Source organism: Panthera tigris, chromosome D4, assembly GCF_018350195.1.
Source record: "Panthera tigris isolate Pti1 chromosome D4, P.tigris_Pti1_mat1.1, whole genome shotgun sequence".
Lineage (NCBI taxonomy): Eukaryota > Metazoa > Chordata > Mammalia > Carnivora > Felidae > Panthera > Panthera tigris.
Genome location: NC_056672.1, coordinates 45,088,481 through 45,108,489, shown reverse-complemented (window position 1 = coordinate 45,108,489; position 20,009 = coordinate 45,088,481). Strand labels below are relative to the sequence as shown.

Sequence of the window (20,009 nt, the reverse complement as noted above, 5' to 3'; positions counted from 1 at the left end):
TACAGGTCAGTATTTATTTTTTCTGGATACATCTATCTATCTATCTATCTATCTATCTATCTATCTATAGAGAGAGAGAGAGAGAGAGAGGTAAGATATAGATGTCTATCTAGATGTCTATAGACATATATAGACATACATACATATATAGACATATATAGATACACATATACATATATATATACTTTAAAGTGTGTACATATGCACACATACACATACACACACACTTAAAACTTCCCCAGGTGATTTTAACATACGGCTAAGACTGAGAATAACTACCCCACAGCATGGCTTTCACGTGAACAACTAATAGGAGACAACTCAACCCTTGGGTTTTCCATCTTCTTTTTTTTTATTATTATTTCTCTTATTCTCAGACTTACATAATAAAATGAGGAGAAGATTTGTCCTCTGGGTTGGTGATGGCTATCCACAATGACCAGGAGAGTATCAGACACCATGGAAACCCACTCTTTCATTGAAAGGAAATTAGGATGAACCTGTAAATGAAGGAAAAAACCATGAAATGGAAATGGAAAAAAAGAAAAAACCTAAACATTATTTCTAGATCCAGGGTACAACCCCCTTCTGTTATTAAAGAGTAGAATGCTCTTCTCAAAAAGTAAGCTTCCCTGGCCAGGACTTTGGGAGGCAGATAAGTATTTGACAAATACACATCCTTGACCTGTGCCCCAACAGGAGTACGATTTACCTTTTGTTCAAGACAAGCAGAGGTGAGAGTCTGGGGGCTGCAGAACAGACCATATCTGAGAGCTCTCCCTGTGCTTGCCTGTGTTTAGTGAGGGTGATGGGGGGTGAAAAAGAGAGATGCGCAGAGAAAAGAAACTCACAATGTCTCATTTCGATGACTTGCCATTTCACAAGGGAGGCACTGAAGCAGCCTACGAAATTTTCATCACCATCTTTAGCATTTCTGCTTACTATCACCATATATTTATCATTTTGAATCATCACAACAATTGCCTAGCTAATTAGGTATGAAAGCATGAATGATCCTTCAGTTGGGAAAAGAGGAGGAAAGAGAATGCAAAAAAACGAAAACCAAAACCAAAACCACAACAAAATCCAACTTATTATAAAGAGAACTTGGTTTTCAAAATCATTCATGACCATGGATGTCAAAAGCATTCATTAACTCACATGGTGATGACACTCAGGTGGTACAAATGATAAAGGTCAATGTGGTGTTAAGTATCCCTGAAATTAATTCCTTGACTCAAAGAAGGCCTTCTTCCTAAGACCTTTAGTTGTTAGTCATATGCAGCTTTGAACAGAGTTTGAAAACTTGAGTTTTAATCAGATAAGGAGGTCTTGAGTTTGTACTGAGGAATAGCCAAAGACAAGGTCATCAAGAATAAAAGCAAAGCCCCATCTTCGGCTTGTGTGGCTTCTCGATGTTTTGTCTAATATGTGTTACAGCACAGAACAAAGGGTGGGGGAGGGCGGGGGGGTAAAGAAGACGACGACTGCCTGAAACTCCACCTCTGAGCTAGAACCCTGGTTATTACTGGGGCAAACTGCCCCAAACAAGGAATCCTAGAAAGGCACACTTTTTAGGCCGTAAGATTCTACTTAGCATGTTGTCTTTGCTAAAGTACTCCATGGCTCTTTCAAGGATATAAAACATTTCCTCTCGTAAAAAGTTTCGTCTTAAAAATTAAAAACAAAAAAAAGTTTCGCCTTTCTCATCATTAAAATAAGATTCTGGATTTAAATTTTCGTACGGTAACTACCCTTTTATCCTTCATGCAATAATTCCTTGGCCTCTTTGCCTTCCCCACGTGAAATGTACATTTGTAGCTTTTGCCACCCAGCGAAAGCACCTGTGCTCTTGTTCAGTGGTGACAGCACCTTTGGAGAATCCCCTCCTCCGTGATCTGAAGCTTGGTTAAATGCTCGATGAAGCTATCCATCTGACCCGCCCAAGGTGTGGGTATGAGACCCAGGGGACCCTAAACCTTAAGTGACCATCCCAGCGGGGGTAGTCTGCTCAGATGGTTCTGATATCAGTTCCTGTGCCTGATGTCCTTCCCCAAACCCAGTTTTCAGCTGTGCCTTCAATCCCACGGGCTTCCAGATTCCACATCCTTCTGGTTCCTTTTTTACTTAGATGAGAGTTGGTTCCCTTGCTTGCGACCAAAAAACTCCACCACGAAAAAGGAGTACAGATGGCCCACAAGCCAGACACGCTGACGGAACAGAGACAGGCTGAGTAACATTGAATAAAGTCTAGTTTTTGCATCAAGAAGTCAGACGATGGTTACTATTACCGGGAGCTTGGTATCTACCGGCTGCTGTGCTCTACATACATTAGTTCCTTGAATCCTCACAAGAGTCCTTGCTGGTAAGTATCGTTATCCCCATTTTACAGATGGGGGACCAGGCTTTGAAAGGGGAAGTTACTGAAAATAGGCCGCAGAGCTAGAAAGTGCAAGTACTAGGATTTAGATAGAGGACTCTCCTATTCCAAAGCCTCTGCTTTTTAACCACTTGGCTATATTGTCTCCAGATAATGCAAGCTACTAGATAATGGGGCTTAAAAGAAGAATAAATCCATGCCTTTTTATTTTGACAGATATGAATTATCTGTAAAAGCACATTGGAAATGAACATTGGCCAGCTCGCCACATGTTTAATTAAGAAATAAACGCCTTGCAAAAATGAATAGGCACTTTGTCATTGACATCTACAATTAAAATGCAAAGTACGATTTTTTTTCAGTCGGTAAACACTGCTTATTTATCATTTTTTTGACAGCATTGTTCACTTTCAGTAAGCCTAGTTAACCTCCCAAGATTGGTTACCACTGATGCAATCACAGAAAGACAACCCCTGTTGCATAAAATTGGTACCTTCAAATGGAAATGACCACTTAACTGTGATGGAGAAAGCAAAACAGAAAAGCAGCAAGGGAAAGTGTCGTAGGAGACCCTCAAGCTCACAGTGTAAAGGCCCCTCGAGTAGCATAACTTGGTGCTGTTGCAAAGCCTACACTCTAACCTCGTAAATTCAGGGCCAGGCTCAAAGACACTGCTCACTTTTCAAACGCCGCCCAACTGGTTCAAGTCACCCTTAACTCACCTCCGGGACCCCCTCAGAGTCAGAGGAGAGGCTGGCTTCGTGTCTGGATACGACGACAGCAAGGCTGCTTAAGGCTAACAGCGCGTTGCCCTTGACCACTGGGCTCTCCCTGTTTAAAAAAAAAAAAAAAAAAAAAAAAAAAATTCCAAGAGAGGATTTGGGGGCATTAACCGGGAGAAGAGAAGGCGTTATTACAGAGAAGGCAGATGAGGTCAAAAACACCTCTATCCCTTCCCCGAGCTTCACCAGCGCGCGTCTGCTTGTTCCCTGAGGCCTGTGGCTTTTTTTTTCTTCTCCGGACACTCGTGCTGAGTTTTCACTCTCCTCATACACGTATATGCTCATTGTGCTTGTCTTGCAACCTACAGACCTGAGCTCATGTATCTCAGTTCTTTCCTTCTGAAATTTTTATTTCATCATTTGACACTGCATTTCCTAAGCTGTCTCCTTCTGTGTCATCTCTGGCCCACAGAACTCTATCGATTTGTTCTGAAAACACAAGCGAGGGCAGTTGCGTGAATTAGAGCAGTAGAATGGAATTGGCCTCTGGCTTTTCTAAGGCACTGGTGTGTGGAAACAGCTTCTAGGGAGCCACTCGGATAGTGTCCTTCACCAGCCACCTGCCATGCTCGCAGCTTCTGGCAGTCATCATATTATCCTCCCCTTCTTTCCCTTGATATGCCAAAGCCAGCAACCTTCAAGTTAGTTTGGAACATAATTTTAGAGACCCTAGATAAGATGCAAAAATGGCCTGTTTTTATTTTATTTTATTTTGATTTCTTTAATGCTCATTTATTTTTGAGAGACAGAGATAGCACGAGCAGGGAAGGGGCAGAGAGAAAGGGAGACAGACTCCGAAGCAGGCTCCAGGCTCTGAGCCATCGGCACAGAGCCCGACGCGGGGCTCGAACTCATGAACTCTGAGACCATGACCTGAGCCAAAGTCAGATGCTTAACCAACTGAGCCACCCAGATGCCCCAAAGCCTGTTTTTAAATTATCTGGATTGAGAGTTGTCTTTTCTCATTATCCAAATGGTGTTTTCTTTTTAATATTAGCAACAAAATCTTAAATTTGACTTTTTTTCTTAATTCTAGTTATGTACTTTGAGAGAGAGAGAGAGAGAGAGAGAGAGAGAGAGTGTGTGAGCAGGGCAGGAGAAGAAAGAGGGGGGAGAGAGAGAATCCCGAGCAGGCCCCACGCCATCAGCAACAGAGCCTGACGCAAGGCTCAAACTCACAAATCGTGAGATCATGACCTGAGCTGAAATCAAGAGTTGGAGGCTCAACTGACTGAGCCACTCAGGCGACCCTTGACTTCTGAAGCTAGTATCAAGAAACCTGAATCTTTTATTTTTTTAAGTTTATTTATTTTGAGAGAGAGAGAGAGAGAGAGAGAGACCCAAACAGGCTCCACACTGTCACTGTCAGCACAGAGCCTGACAATGGGCTTGATCTCATAAACCATGAAATCATGACCTGAGCCAGAGTCAAGAGCTGACTGACTGAGCCACCCAGGTGCCCCAAGAAACCTGAACCTTCCAAAATATACTTACCATTTGAAAATGAATGTTTAGCATTATTCCATAATTCCAAGGTGATTCTACAGAATAAAATCTTAAATGGACACATGCGATACTCTTGGCTTGCCACCTGTGTCATAACAGAACTCAGGCAAGAGGGCACCCGTACCATCACACTTCAGTTCTGGCCTGGTTGTGGACTCCCATACAAACAGACAAAATGTTTCCCAAAAACTGGACTTGAGACTTGAACGTGAATCTGTGTGTCTATCCGAGAATGGCTCCTGTCCAAGAACGACCCCAGCATAGGAACGGAACAGGTATGTTAGATGAGGAAGACTTTCGGCCCCGCTCCCCTCGCGAGCTGAGGACCTCCAGACCCAGGCCACAGGCATGACTAAGCATGTGAGCTAGTGGGCATTAAAAGGTTAGTATTCACACATGTTCTTGCATTTTTGCTTCCGTCTGGTAAGAATGGGACTGAGCTCCTCCATCGTCCTACACATCTAATCCCTCCTGCCTTCTCGTTCTCCCTCCTTGGGGTGGTTAAACTCAGTGAAAGCTTGCTCTGCCCAGTGGGTCATTTGGTTCACTCATCCTTAATTTCTTCCACTATGAGGCCTGCCGTAAGTGGATTAGAGCACAACATTTACATCAGGGGATGGGATGGAGGGAGAAAACAGAAGGAAGACTTGAAGGCTAAGCAGATGCCTTCAACCCAGGTTTTGCTAGAGTTTTGCAGTGAGGATTACTGGGAACTCAGATAGCTAATAATAAAACACCAGAAAGCCAGGCAAGGTCTGGGTATTCCTGGGTGCCCAAGCCATAACATTACATTAAAAAAAAAAAAAAATTAAATCTTTTATTTCTAACATTATCTCTTTCCTTTAGCTGAGAATATCCTGAAGCCTGTCCTGCTACAAAATGGCCATGAATCCCTAAATGAAAAAGAAAAAAAAAAGAAAAAAAAAGTTTTAAATTCTCAGTGTCAAGACTTCGATCCCCAGGGGTTATCACCATAGAGAAAAGCTCGGATGGTCCCCAGGAATAGGATATCAAATCTTTTTAAAACAAGGGTATTAGACAAGATGACATGAAAAGCACTCTTATAACTCTGAAATTCTGAGAGAGCATTATTTAGCCTCAGTTCCAAAACCGTGCCCAACATGGTTTTGTTTCAGAAGTCTTACTGGCCTTGACATTCCTGAACATGTATTGTCCTTGTAAAATGGAGAAAAATGTTATTTAAAGCCACTAGTAATGAGACCTTCGGTTGCGGACTAAATGTGTATTCGGACATTAATCTTTGAATAGAAAAAAGTATTTCTCGGTCCACATAATGCATGCGCAGACCACGCTGTACATTTCACAAAGGTACTGTGACTGGTTTCTCTTGGTCATCTCTGCATTCCCTACTTGCTGCACGCAGCAAGCAACTTATGGAAAGGAGACACTCAATACGGATTTCGTGAAACAAATTCGTGGAGGAGCTGGCCAGGTAAACATCTACAACCAGTTCAGCAAATACTCATCAGCTTGTTGATCAAATAACTATCCCCCCCCAGCCCACCCCCCCGCCCCACCCCAGTCGGGCAGTAGTAACTAATTTGCATAATAACATGTCAGCATCAGTACAGTATTTATCTAGGCAACACCACTAGCATTTTAATTAAACTGTCCTTTGGAACAAACTGATGCCATTAACCTAATTAAAAAGCACAGGGAAGGATGAGCTACAAGGATGCTTTCTTTGGGACAAAGTATTACATTACATATTAGTAAAGTGACCCAGTCCTTTGGGGATTTTCATCTTCGGGTTCAAATCTATTTAATTAACAACAATGAAAATGAACTTACATCAATCATCAGGTTTTATCTGTTCTCTGATTCTCCCTTAGCCCTATCCTTGATGCTTTAAAACTGCTCTTAAGTGAGCAAATCAGTCTAATCCTGCGACTGGTGTTTTACTTCCTGCATTTAACTTACACGGCTCAGAACAAAGTAAGTCTTACAATGGCCCAAACCAGCCTGTGGCGGCCATGGTCCAAAGAAGGCTAAGCTGGCAGCAGGTGGTGGTGGGGTCTTCACATGGTTGGAGGAAGCCAGGGGGAAAAAGAGAGAGACGCAGAGTGATTCTTCCCCCCCCCCCCCCTCTATCATTAATCTCTCAGCCTTTGAACCTGACTTGCTGTCATACCTACTATTGTCAGCATTGCTTTAATAAGATAAGGTCTATAAAATACTTTGAAATTTTTGATGAAAAGGTAACACTATGAGAACATGAATTATTTTTACTCCGTGCCACTGAGAATGTGAAGACACTCTTCGTAGGCATTTCATGAAACGATGCCTGGCAAATCGGAAGATTAAAATCTTGTTGAAATAAAATTTTAGAATGGAAAATGCACAAGCTAGTAGAGAGGCAAAATGATAGCTTGTTTTAATAGAGAGCTGCTAGATTCTTCAGCGTTCCACGTTTTTCCCCCCCTGCAAATGTCAGAGCACGGTTTTTACCAGGATATAAGTAGATTACATAATAGAACAAACTATGAAAGGTGGGCTGAAGACAGTCCCCCCCTCCCCGCCCCGCCCCAGCACACCCTCCCCTCCAACAGGCAGCTGAGCGCTCCACTCCCCCACTGTGTCTGCAATTCACCAAACTAGATAAGCAGACACAAATGAGTCCCTATCGAAGCCTCTCTGTACTTTAGTTTTCATTTTGTCAACAGATATGTCAACAGATATTTCCCAGTGCCTCCCACAGAAGTGGGTGCAGGGGAGGATTACCACTTCTATTTCCCTTTATTCAGAAGGCATTAGGCTGAGTGGTGATCGTGTACTGTGATTAAGGCAAAACCTATTTAGCCACAGAAAGTTCTGGAACACGATAGGGATAAACTATATTGAAATGAATTATGTCTAGATAATATGGACACATGAAATCCTGTAGGTCGAAGGTCTATTTATGTTATTTGGTGGATAAGAAGAAAGGCAGCAGCTAAAGGTGATGGTGGAAGGCAGAAGCAGACATAACTGACGTGTAACTTACTGCCAGAAACAATTACTCAGCTTGTTAGCAAAGGAACCCGAAGAGATTGTTCAAGCAAGTTCATTAGGGTATAATTTTCTGTTGAGAGTTGGCTTAAGATAAATAAAAAGCCTCAAAGTAGTAATACTCGTTATTTTTGTTAAAACAACCATAAGGATATGATTGAAACTGCCTTTTTAATGGGTCATCACATTCATTTTTAGCATTTAAAAATTCGGTTTTTAGGAGAGCCCGGGTGGTTCAGTTGAGCATCCGGCTTAGGCTCAGGTCCTGGTCTCACAGTTCGTGAGTTCGAGCCCCGCATCACAGCCGGCTTCTGATCCTCTGTCCCCCTCTCTCTTTGCCCTTCCCTTGCTTGCGCGCTCTCTCTCAAAGATAAATAAAATCATTTAAAAATTCAATTTTTAGATATCCTGGACCCCATAACACAAAGAGAATGAAAGGAAGTACTACTGTGATTTATTTCCTGGCTCACAATTGAGATTTAATAACCTATTTGTAGAACCTACATAATTCACATTAGCAAGGAATTCTCTTTCAAACCACAACACCCCCCCCCCTTCCCCACCCCAAACTAAATGAGAATCCTTTAAATCTAAGTCAAAGCACAGGGCATTTTGTTAGGTGTACGACAAGGGCACGACCCCAGCGACTCTTGATGTGGAAGTCATGTTTGTATTGATTCCTCCGTATTCTCACAAAAAGACATTAACTTAAGAATTAACTTAACATGAGAGAGGATGACAATTGATTTTTTCTTTCTTTCTTTTTTTTTTTTAATAATTGAAGAGTCCTTTAACGTTCTTAAAGTTAGGACATACTCTAAAGGGAGAAACTGTATGCACCCGCCAGGAAAAAAAAAAACGTTCATAGAAAATTTTGGGTAAGAGAATGAATGGATCTTACTTCACAGCCGTCTTGGTGATCTCATCAGTCAACATGTCTCGGACCCTGCAGTAAAGATTGGAAATAGGTGCAAGAGTTTATGTTAGAATAAGAGCCCAATCTTTTTGCTTATCCATCAGTTAATAAGACCCTCTGGCAATGACCCCAGGTCCTAAAACTGTATGTGTGGAATTGTAGTGTAAGGTGAAAACACTATAATATGAACTTTATTTCAAAGAGTTTCCTCTGCCTATTCCTTAGGTCACTTATCCGAGGCGGGGAAGAAGGTGCCTGTAGACACACAGTGTTGTGATGATGTCATCTCTTAAACTGAATGGTGGCTCTACTAACATTCTTTATATTATATTCTTAGATGAGGCCTTTGGGAGGTCCTGAGGGTGGACCCCTCATGCATGGGGTTAGTGCCCGTAAGAAGAGACACAGAATGCTTGCTTTCTCTCTCTGCTTCCCAACATGTGAAGACACAAGGAGAAGGGGACTGCCCGCAAACAAGAAAGCAGGCCCTCACCGGCACAAGACCTCTGATCTCGATTTCTCAGCCTCTAGAAGTGTGAGAACTAAGTTTCTGCCGTTTAAGTCAGCCATCCAGTCTATGTATTTTAGTTACAGCAGCCCAAACTGATTAAGATATTCTCTCTTTTTACGCAGAAGAGCTCACTAAAACAGCAATTTACTATTTCCAAGTTGTAGATAATGGCATAGTTGCTATGTACGTATGTAAAATAAAATTTTAAATGTTGGTTATAAAATCACTCCGAAGTTGAAAGAAAATGATTCCACTTGTGGATCTGAAGATTGAATACTCAATCCAAATATTCAGAAAAAAATTTTTTAATATAAAAGCCCTGAGATATAGAAAAGAACACCCATTGACCGCCAACATTTACATTTTGAAGAAGCAACCACAGATAATTTCACTATATAGTTTCATAAACTCAAAATTTTTATAAATACTATAAAATTTCCACAAATATAAATTATATCGGCACTCTTACTGTCACCAAAAATACTTAAAAATCTTAGTTATTCAGCCCTCTCTGAGAATGACTCAATCTTAAGAGCCAAGTATATCTACCATCTTCAAAGAAGAAAAAGCTCTCCAGCAATTGCCTCATTTTGCTCCTTCTCATGCATCAGAACTTATTTAATAGTTCATCTCCTTCCACTCTCTCTAGACCCCTCTACAATCTGGCTTTTGTCCCCACAACTCCACCAAAACAGCCCCTGTCATGGCCGTCAATGACTTTCAGGAGGCCAAGTCTCTCCTAGTTCTCAGTCTCCACCTTTTGCAGCCTCCCAGCACCCTCTGACACAACTGACTGCTCCTTTCTTGAAATATTTTATTCCCTTGGTGTTCAAGATTCCATTCTCTCTTGGTTTTCTTCCTCCATCACCGATCACTAATTTTTCGTGTGCTTTGTCGGTTCCCTCTTCATCTACCCCACGTCTAAATGTTGAAGTGTTCTGAAGCTCTTCCCTCTGACCTTTTCTCTATCGCTACTCATTCCTTAGGTGATCTTATCCAGCAATCAGGATTTTAAATGCAGCTGATATGCTGATCATTCCCAAATTTCTATTTCTAGCCCTGATCTCACCCCCTAACTCTAGATTCATATCGTCAACAACATACCTGATTATCTCCAAAGTGGAGGTTTAATTATGTATCTGAGGCTTAGCAAGTTCCAAACCTGATTCTTCCCCTACGCAGACCTGCTTTTCTATCGTCGTCTGCATCTTAGTAAAGGGGAAGTCCATACTTTTCGTTATTCACGGTCAAAATCTTGGAGCTATCCTTGACATTCATCTATCACATTCTTCCTTCTGTCTCTATCTATTTTGGAGAATATAGTCAATATGCGACTATACATTCACCAAATTATCATTTTTAGAAGATGAAAGTCAAACTTTATGCAAAAGATCGTCACAAAGAGGAAGTGAAATCCAAAGTCTTAACCTCTAATTTTAAATTCAATGTCATAATGTTTTAAGCTGTGTTGCTATTTTTAAAATAAATCTAGAAAATGTCACTTAGAATAGAATTATGTAAATATACACACATGCACACGGAGCTCCTGCTTTTCTACATACGCCAATTATCAGTAAATAAATCTAAACTCAAGCAAGCTTTGAATAGATTTTTAGATTAAAGAAACCTGTGGCTGCAGGTAAAGCAATTTAGATTCTGGGCACTTTACCTAGATTTAGGCTGCTGCCACATTAATCTGACAAGGTTTTCTTCCTAACCCATGTAACAATTTAAATTGCTTTTAATGTTCCAGCACTTACACATTTCTAGATAATACAGTGGGAATTCACCAGGGGATGTCTGCCAAAGAAATTAAAGCCCTGATGTGGTAAAGTTGCTCCTAATAATGAAGATGTCTTGGGGAGAGGGAGGGAGCATGGGAGCAGAGGGGTATTCCTCGACTAAATGTGAGTTAGGAAGACAATGGATTGAGTGGGGAAAACAGAATCTTTCACGTGAAAGCATATAAAATAATCAGTTATGGGGGGGGCGGTGAAGGGAAAAGCAAACCATTTCCATGCTGCTGTAGAAAACAATTTAAAGAATAATTAAGATTTATGAATAAAACTCTACTTGTGATAGCCAGGGAGAGGGTGGAAAATCCACCTATCAGATTTTTGGCCTCTCCCCCTTCAGGCAGGTAGGTAAGTGACAATTCTCCGCACACGCCTTTAAAGCGGCCACGTTCTCCCTCATCGTTCATTCCGCATGGCGAGCACTCATTCCCAGCAGAACAGCATCCCCTTACCAGAGCCAGGCTGTGCCTTTTTTGTACTGCACCTCCTCGGGTCCTTCCTTCCCATGTTTCAACTGCAAATCCAGTTCTCCTATTCTGCCCTGCAGGACACACAGCATCAATCAGCATGCAGACCCCGTGGCCAAAATGACCCTGAAATTTCTTTGTAAGACACTGAGAACACACGTAGCCTTTCTCAGTTGGCCTTTGACGTTCCTAATAAAACGTTAGATTATAAACAAGGATGTGTGAGGAGAGAGGATTCTATCACTGCTTTGGTATTTCAGTGCTCACCAAAGAAGTTTATCCTGGAGAAGCTGTGGGTTTGGGAAATTTAGTGCACAGCACTTCATTTGGGAAGATCTATTAAAAGCAGATTTGAATTCCAAAGGTCCGGTTAAAAAAAAAAAAAAGAAATCCCCTTTCTCATAATGATCTGTGTCCTCAGCGGATAATTTGAACTGACACTGTACCAAGACTGGGGTCTGAGCACCAGTATTGTAACAGAATGGTAGAAAAGGAGGGTAATCACATGACACGTAAGAGGTAATCTACAGGGGCACCTGGGTAGCTCAGTTGGTTAACTGTCCAACTTCGTCTCAGGTCATGATCTCACAGTCCGTGGGCTCGAACCCCGCATCGGGCTCTGTGCTGACCATGCAGAGCCTGGAGGCTGCTTCGGATTCTGTGTCTCCCTCCTCTCTCTGCCCCTCCCCTGTTCGTGCTCTGTCTCTGTCTCTCAAAAATAAATAAAAACGTTAAACAAATAATTTTTTTTAAAGATTCAGGTAATCTATAACCAAAGCTATTCTTAAACATCTGCACGTTGCATTTTTATTTCTTGAACTTATAAAAATTGGTATGTTCAGCTTCTACACATAATAAAAATGTAGCTACTCTTACCCCTTTAAGACCAAGACCTCCAGATAGTTATTATTCTATTTTCTTTTACACTCAGGATCATTTTGATCAGCTTCATTCCCCTCTAGTCTATCAACAATTACATTATTTAAATATACTGAAAATACTGGCTTATTGATGAGCCCTACATTGGATGAGAACTTCCTGTGCTTCGTGTTACTGAGTGATAGCTCCCACGCCATTTTCAAAAGTGGTCGTACAGCCTGCGTTCTCACTAGCAGCCAATAAAAGTTGTAGCTACTCCACATTCTCACCAACAACTGGAATTGTCAGGCTCTGAATTGTTCCCGTTCGGGCAGGTGTGAAACGGTGTTCATTGTGGTTTTAATCTTCACTTCACCGTTTACCAAGGAGATGTGAAAACCTTTGCACACGTTCGTTGACTTTTAGATTTCCTATTGGGCCCATTTTTTTATTGGCTGTCTTTTTTTTTTTTTACTGATTTTAGAGTTCTAAGGTATGTTTCACAGAAGAAAAGTGTATATCCATATATACCCTAGAGGGAGAAGCAATACAGCTTGACGAGTAAAGGAGGTAGGCTCTGGAATCAGAATGCCTTGTTCTAAAGCCATGTCTAACTGCTTGCTGTATACATTCGGGCAAGTAACTTCACCTCTCTAAACTTCAATTTCCGCATTTGTAAAATGTACCTAACAACTATCTCGTGACATTAGAGCATGTTAAATAACGTGCAGAAGTGTCTCTTTCGAGTAACTACCATTACCAGGTTTGTTGTTAACAACAACCAAAAAAATCCCACCTCCCTTTATCATCGTCTTATGAAATGATCTTTCATGAATATATATAAACTCTGTTACCACCAGTGCGTGAGCTCACTGAAGGCAAGGACTGTTTGTCAGTCTCAGGGGTCCTTGTACTTAGCACAATATTGATATTGGCCTCCCAGGGGGATAGGCAAAATAGAAAATCGTATTTATTGCCTGTCTCTGCTAGTTATGCTTCTTAAATTAGCCTCTTTACTCCTAGGAACATTTACTGGCCACAGTGCTTTTCCAAAAAAGATAAGCAGTAGGGAAGGAAAAGGCTAAAATCTGCTTAGAAATAAACTAAAAAACAAAAGAGCTTTGCAGTATCTGCACAGCCTATTGAAAAGACCTGCTTTTCTCTATCTCCGTAGCCATAACCCACTACACCATCGACTATAACTAAGTAAACTTCGTATTTCTTCTTCCAAAGTCTCTTGCTTCTCTCAACCCCCTCTTCTGGAAGGTCCTTCTCACCCTGTCCACCCAGTCCATGTTAGGCTGTTTATTCAGAAGCACTTTGCCCCCTAAGTCTCTGTCTGTCGGTCACTGAGGTGCAGAGGTGAGAGAGCCTCTCTGTCACCTCTGTTTCTGTGGTTAACGGGCAAAACCACTCACTGGGGGAGAAGACACTGAAATAATCACCTGAATTGAGATTTCGGGATTGCCTGTAGATGCCGATTATTTATCGATCCTTCTTGCGTTTTTGTTAATCTTCAGCCTATGTAACCAAGAGCTTGCTGATTACAGTGAGTAATTTCACCTAGCTCCAAACCTACACATTAGAAACAAACATCTCTTACCCACGGTCAGAGAGAAATCTACCCGGGTCACCATTCCTGACCCTGGTTTTGATTTTCGATTATTTCACAGTTAGCTGACCAACTCAGGAAGCAAAAGTCTGCAGTCGGCCTGCTTTAGAATTCCTCTCTCTAGTCTGAGGTCATATTCACAAGAGCCCTTTATACAAAGGCTGGAGACCTTAACCAACTCAGCGTCCCACAGGGCATCAAGGGAAAGATGGCTATAGAGGCCTCCTTCCCAAAATGGACTCTGAATTGTCAATCGCTTGTGTCTACCTATGTTTCCCGACCATAGTGATGTCGTGTGGACCATACTGATACTCTTAAAATGCAAAATCCGACGTTCTCGTGGAAAAAAATTAGACGAGGCTGGACGTCGATGCCCAGGCAGAAGCCACCTGTGGTGTCCAAATCTCAAACTTACCCCCATCACAATCAAACCCCCAGGAAATAAGGTAGAATGTATCTTCCGGCATATCTCTTAGGCTTAACTGAGTAAAACATGCACCTCCTCTAAATGATCCTCTGGTTTAATGCTACAAAATATGTTGAGCACCAGATGGAAGTAACTGTAACTCTTGTACAGAAGAAGTATCCTCCAGGGCAGAAATTCTTGATATAGACTGGGAGTCTGGCACGGTTGCTCTAATTCTAAGATACCATAGATTCTGTTGAAGTGTGGGGGCCTGTTTCAAAAAACTCAAACACTTAATATGCATCCGTGTGCATGTTGCCTAAAAAGCTTCCCTGTACCTTCAAATCACACTGAAAATCTTAAAGCCTATACTTTCAGTTTCATTTCTTTGGTCACCTGTTCTCAGTGGAACTGGACCTAACCAGAAATGCAAAGTAGAAGGATCTTTTTTTTTTTTTTTTAATTAAAAAAAAAAAAACTGTTTTAACGTTTATTTGTTATTGAAAGACAGAGAGAGAGAGAGACAGAGCATGAGCAGGGGAGGGGCAGAGAGAGGAGACACAGAATCCGAAGCAGGCTCCAGGCTCCGGGCTGTCAGCACAGAGCCCGACGCGGGGCTCGAACTCATAAACTGCGAGATCATGACCTGAGCTGAGGTCGGACACTTAACCGACTGAGCCACCCAGGCACCCCTAAAGTAGAAGGATTTTAAATGATAAATAAGCAGAGAGGCACGCTATCACCCACCACAGGAGAAAGGCAGGATAACTGACGTGCATCCCTGAAAATACTCAGCTGGCTTTTCATGCATAGCCCTATCCTTCAAAATATTACACCGATTTGCATTATTTGTTGTTGCAACGAATGACAGTGCCAGGGAAAGCGCATGCTGCAGTGGAAAAGGCTGAGGCTCAGGGGTCACAGACAAATCCTGGTGTAAGTTTCAGTTCCTTCTCAGGGGCCCAGTGGTTTCTGCCTATTGGGGTTTGTACCACTGCCTTGCTTTCCTAGCTAACCCTGCTTTTTCACCTGTAATCCCATCATACATGGGGTTAACAACACCCACTTCAAAGGGTTTCTGTAAAGATTCATTGAAATAATACGTTAAGTGTTGGACACACACTAGTGACTCAATAAATGGTAGCTCTTATTATAAGAAAAAACCGTTTTCTTTTTTTAAATCAACTGTAAGTCATCTGCATGAGTTATACCATAATCCTGTTCGATTTAGCCTTCCTTATGCCGAGAGCTAAATAAAATTCTCAGTTCATTCTGCGGGAGGAGGAGTTATTCTTGCCTTCTTTCTCTGGGCGCCCGTAGGACTTTGCACATCCTCTGTTAAAGCCTCAGAGATGTTGTACCAACATTGCTGATGGACATGTCAGTCTCCCACACTGGCCTGGGAGCTCACTGATAGGAAGGAACGCTTTATTCTCCTTGGTACCCCACGCACCCCGCACAGAGCCTGGCCAAAGGTGCGCCACAAATGTTTACTGAAGGAAAACACTGCAAAATTGCATAGAGAAAAGGCGATGGGAGAAAAAGTGCCTACTCTGGCCTGCACTCTCACTCTTCTTGAATAAAAACTATAAGTGGTTTCAGGGTGTGTATGAGTAACACACAATCCTTCACTCACACACCTACTCAAAACTGAGTGCCCAGATGCCACCCAGGACAACAGAGGCGTGGAAGCCGAGCCAAAGGAGATCGTGGTTCTAAAAGAACATCTTTAAAATGTGGACTCCAGGGGCGCCTGGGTGGCTCAGTCGGTTAAGCGTCCGACTTCAGCTCAGGTCACGATCTCGCGGTCCGTGAGTTTGAGCCCCACGTCCGGCTCTGGGCTGATGGCTCAGAGCCTGGAGCCTTCTTCCGATTCTGTGTCTTCCTCTCTCTCCGCCCCTCCCCTGTTCATGCGTTCTCTCTGTCTCAAAAATAAATAAACATTAAAAAAATAATAATAAAATGTGGACTCCAGTGTAGTTTGGGGAACCATCTAAAACACTGCTGCTCAGAGTGTAGCTGACAGAGTAACTATGTTGAAATTACCCGACAGCTTGTTCAGGTTCCTGGTCCCCTCCTCAGTTCTGATGAATCAGAACCTCCGAAGATGCATCACTGTTTTATACATCTTAGACTCAATAAAATATGTTGCAGCAAATTTTCAATTTGAGAACACCCATGCTAAAATGCTTAATCATTCTTTCCCCATCTCCTTCCCACTCTTCCCCCCTCCATCTTTAAAAAATAATTTTTGGGGGGTCGCCTGGGTGGCTCAGTCGGTTGAGCTTCCGACTTCAGCTCAGGTCATGATCTCGCGGTCTGTGAGTTCGAGCCCCGCGTCAGGCTCTGGGCTGACAGCTCAGAGCCTGGAGCCTGCTTTGGATTCTGTGTCTCCCTCTCTCTCTCTGCCCCTCCCCTGCTCAAGCTCTGTCTCTCTCTATATATATATCAAAAATAAACATTAAAAAAATTTTTTTTAAATAAAATTTATTTATTTTTAATAAATAAATAAAGCGGGGGAGGGGCAGAGAGAGAGAGGGAGACACAGAATCTGAAGCAGGTTCCAGGCTATGAGCTGTCAGCACAGAGCCCGACGCGCGGCTCGAACCCACGGACTATGAGATCGTGACCTGAGCTGAAGTTGGACACTTAACTGACTGAGCCACCCAGGCGCCCCGAAATAAATAAAATCTTTAAAAGGGGCAGGGGGGGTCTAAGATAGCACAGTGGAGGGGCACGTAATCCAGTTTTGGAGGGGTGGGCCTCATAGATGCCATCTTAGATAAAATGATCTAAAGAATAAGTAGAAATCAGGTGGGCCTTGAGGGAATGGCAGTTCCTGTTACAGAAGGAACAGTGTGTAAAAGTCAAGAGGTTAGGGTAGACGTGCTGGGTTTGGGAAACAAAGAGGTTTAGCAAGGCTGAAACTCAAAATTCAGGGGAAGGGTTAAGAGATAAGGCTGGAGTTGTAAACGAGGCCAGCCCAAGGAGGCACAGGAACAAGGGAGACGATGAACTCCGTCTGGGACACGCTTACGTCAAGGTGCTATGGGACAGCCACGGGGGTCACCTGGGCCATCTAGGAGATCTCCGAAAGCAGCAGGATGGAGGAGAGGAGCACCCGAGAGGGAGCTCCGGACAGGCCACAGGGGGAAGACATCAATATTTAAGCCTGACGTGCAGCTGGGGGCCCGAGGGGCTCAGTCGGTGAAGTGTGTGTGACTCTTGACTTCGGCTCGGGCCATGAGCTCACGGTTCGTGAGATGGAGCCCCCGTCGGGCTCCGTGCTGAGTGTGGGGTCTGCTTGGGATTCTCTCTCTCTCCCTCTCCCCCACTTGCTTTCTGTCTCCCTCTCTCAAAGTCAACATTTGAAAAAACTGAGTGTCATTATGTACATAACTCACATTCTTTTACGAGCAGAAATAAGCACTGCGTTGTCCTAAGGGCTTTTATATTAAATACGTGTTGGCAGTGAAATGTGAGATACAAAGGAGACACTCGCTATGGCAAAGGATCCTACGGTCCCCTTACCTGTAAAATGGCATGGTAGGCTCGACTCATATACGCCAGCCAGGCCTGTGGCAGGAAAATCGCACGGTGCCACTCAGAAAGCTGGATGTGAACCTGCGGGGGAAAAACACACCGCCACGTAAGTTAGACTATGCGGTATGAAAGCAGAATGAAATTCTTCCCTTCCCCTTATTTAAATGATTTAGATCCTAAAAACAAACCGAATGAGTCTAGGATCAGAACCACAAATAAGATCTTTTGGCTGCTTTCAAAGGAGAAGGGTTTCGAGCCCTGTAAAGACAAAATAAAAGCAGCCTGGAATTTTCTAAATTAAAGCAAGGAGAATTCTACAACAGTAACAAGTCAGGACGTGTGTATAATACAAACGTGTCCCTGAAAGTTAGGGGGAAACCCTGCGAAGCCTCTTGCCAGTGTCAGGAAACCAGGTATCATCTAGCCAATCCCCCTCCCAACCATTTTCAATGAAAATAAATATTGCTCACATCCCAGATTTCCAATAGGACAGTTTCGGAAGTAATGACCTGAAAGGGGCGACGGAAACATCACGTGTAGAAACCACGACAGCAAGAGGTGCAAACGGACAAGTGCACGGGGCAACCGGGCACACCGCTAGACCGGCGCCCTTTCATCAGGGTGGGTGAACAAGAGAAAGAAGGTATGTGCCAACACCAAAGCCTTGTTTCTGAAGAGAGGCCCAGACAAAACATCGGGTTTTCATAGTCATTTCTGTTTCTCCCCATTAGTACAAGGCTATCTTGCAACAAATCTTCCCAAGGCCTGCTTCTGTTAAAGGAAGATCGCTCAAGAACAACAGTCAGCGTGCATCGCATTTCACATTTCCTGTAGCTCATCTCATCCAAACCCAAACACCTGAAACGTCAGCGTGGGTCCCACAGACCAAAGACGACGACAAACAACCAGGCAGGCAAGTGTCCACAGAATTGCCCCAGAATCATGATAACTGGGAGTGTGTTAAGGAGATTTTGCGGTATTAGAGGAATTAATTTTCTCAAGGGCTTTGTGATAGGGAAGTGAAGAGCCTCTCTGAATACAGCTCGTCCCCTCTGGTATTTTCTGTAATCCCAGTCTTAGTGCGGGCCTACTATACACAAGCTACTACGAAAGGGCTCTGAGGATTATCTTTTTTTTTTTAATTTTTTTTTTAATGTTTATTCATTTTTGAGACAGGGCATGAGTGGGGGAGGGGCAGAGAGAGAGAGAGAGAGAGAGACAGCATCTGAAGCAGGCTCTAGGCTCTGAGCTGTCAGCAAAGAGCCTGACGCAGGGCTCAAACTCACAGACCACGACATCTATCATGACCTGAGCGGAGGTCGGACACTTAACCGACGGAGCCACCCAGGTGCCCCAAGGCTAGGATTATCAACCAATCTATGTCTGCAGAGATCTTTCTAGCGGGAGAGTCAAAAATGGGCACAGTCAGGTTATAAGGCCAAAGTATGAGGAACCCACGAGAATGAGAAGAACAAAGAACATTAACTCTGTCTGCTACCACTTCTCATTCCACCACGGTTTAAAAAAAATTCTTTTTGATATTCAGACAGTATGAAAAAGATACAACATGAAATGAACTTTAAACAAAATGATAAAGACAGGTGTCTTCTTTTTCTGATTAAGTACTCACTGCATCGAGTAGGGTAGGGGGAACCGGGTCACTATGTCAACAAAAATCCTTGAAGGGGCAGGCCCAGGGCCCTCTCTTGTTATCCAGGAAGGAGACTACAACCTAGGCCGCATTTCCAGCTGGAGAGGCATTAATCAGTCCTTGGCCCTGCTCTCTTGTTTCCAAAATGTGGGGAATTTTCCTATCGATTCCATTTCCGTTTCATAAAGTACATTAACTATCAAGTCCTATTTTGAGACCCGGATTTAACAGAGAGAACGCTCAAACACCGCAACCAAAACTTTTTTCTCTTCTCTCAGAGCCTCAAAATAGTTCAGTATTTTCCTGCCAAAGGATCCATGGACATCACTGCACTACTGAGAATATCCACGGTCTCAGCAAATTGCCAAAAAGAGCACTGGATGTTTCTGGAAGGACAATGGTCGCAATTGCTTCTCAAACCTGAGTTAAAAAAGGAAAGTATTATGGGAAAAAATGTGAAGGAAAATGAGCAGATCAAACGTTGAGCTTCTAAGGGCAAAAGCACTCATGCCCGGAAACCTGTTTAAAAGGAGGTTAGAAACTGAAGGTGAAAGCCAGTACTCCAGCTGCCA

General features: G+C 42.9%; 1 protein-coding gene across 4 annotated transcripts in view; it reads right to left on the bottom strand.

Moving 5' to 3' along the window:
• Nucleotides 1–20,009, bottom strand: part of FOCAD (focadhesin) — a 319,129-nt gene that overhangs the window by 67,214 nt on the left and 231,906 nt on the right. For all 4 annotated transcript variants that reach the window (XM_042965277.1, XM_042965278.1, XM_042965279.1 and 1 more), the window contains 5 exons: nucleotides 17,775–17,867; nucleotides 11,353–11,441; nucleotides 8,579–8,623; nucleotides 3,103–3,211; nucleotides 384–500 (listed from right to left, as the gene is read on the bottom strand). In XM_042965277.1, the coding sequence (XP_042821211.1) occupies nucleotides 384–500; nucleotides 3,103–3,211; nucleotides 8,579–8,623; nucleotides 11,353–11,441; nucleotides 17,775–17,867 (453 nt within the window). The remainder of the gene's footprint in view (nucleotides 1–383; nucleotides 501–3,102; nucleotides 3,212–8,578; nucleotides 8,624–11,352; nucleotides 11,442–17,774; nucleotides 17,868–20,009) is intronic.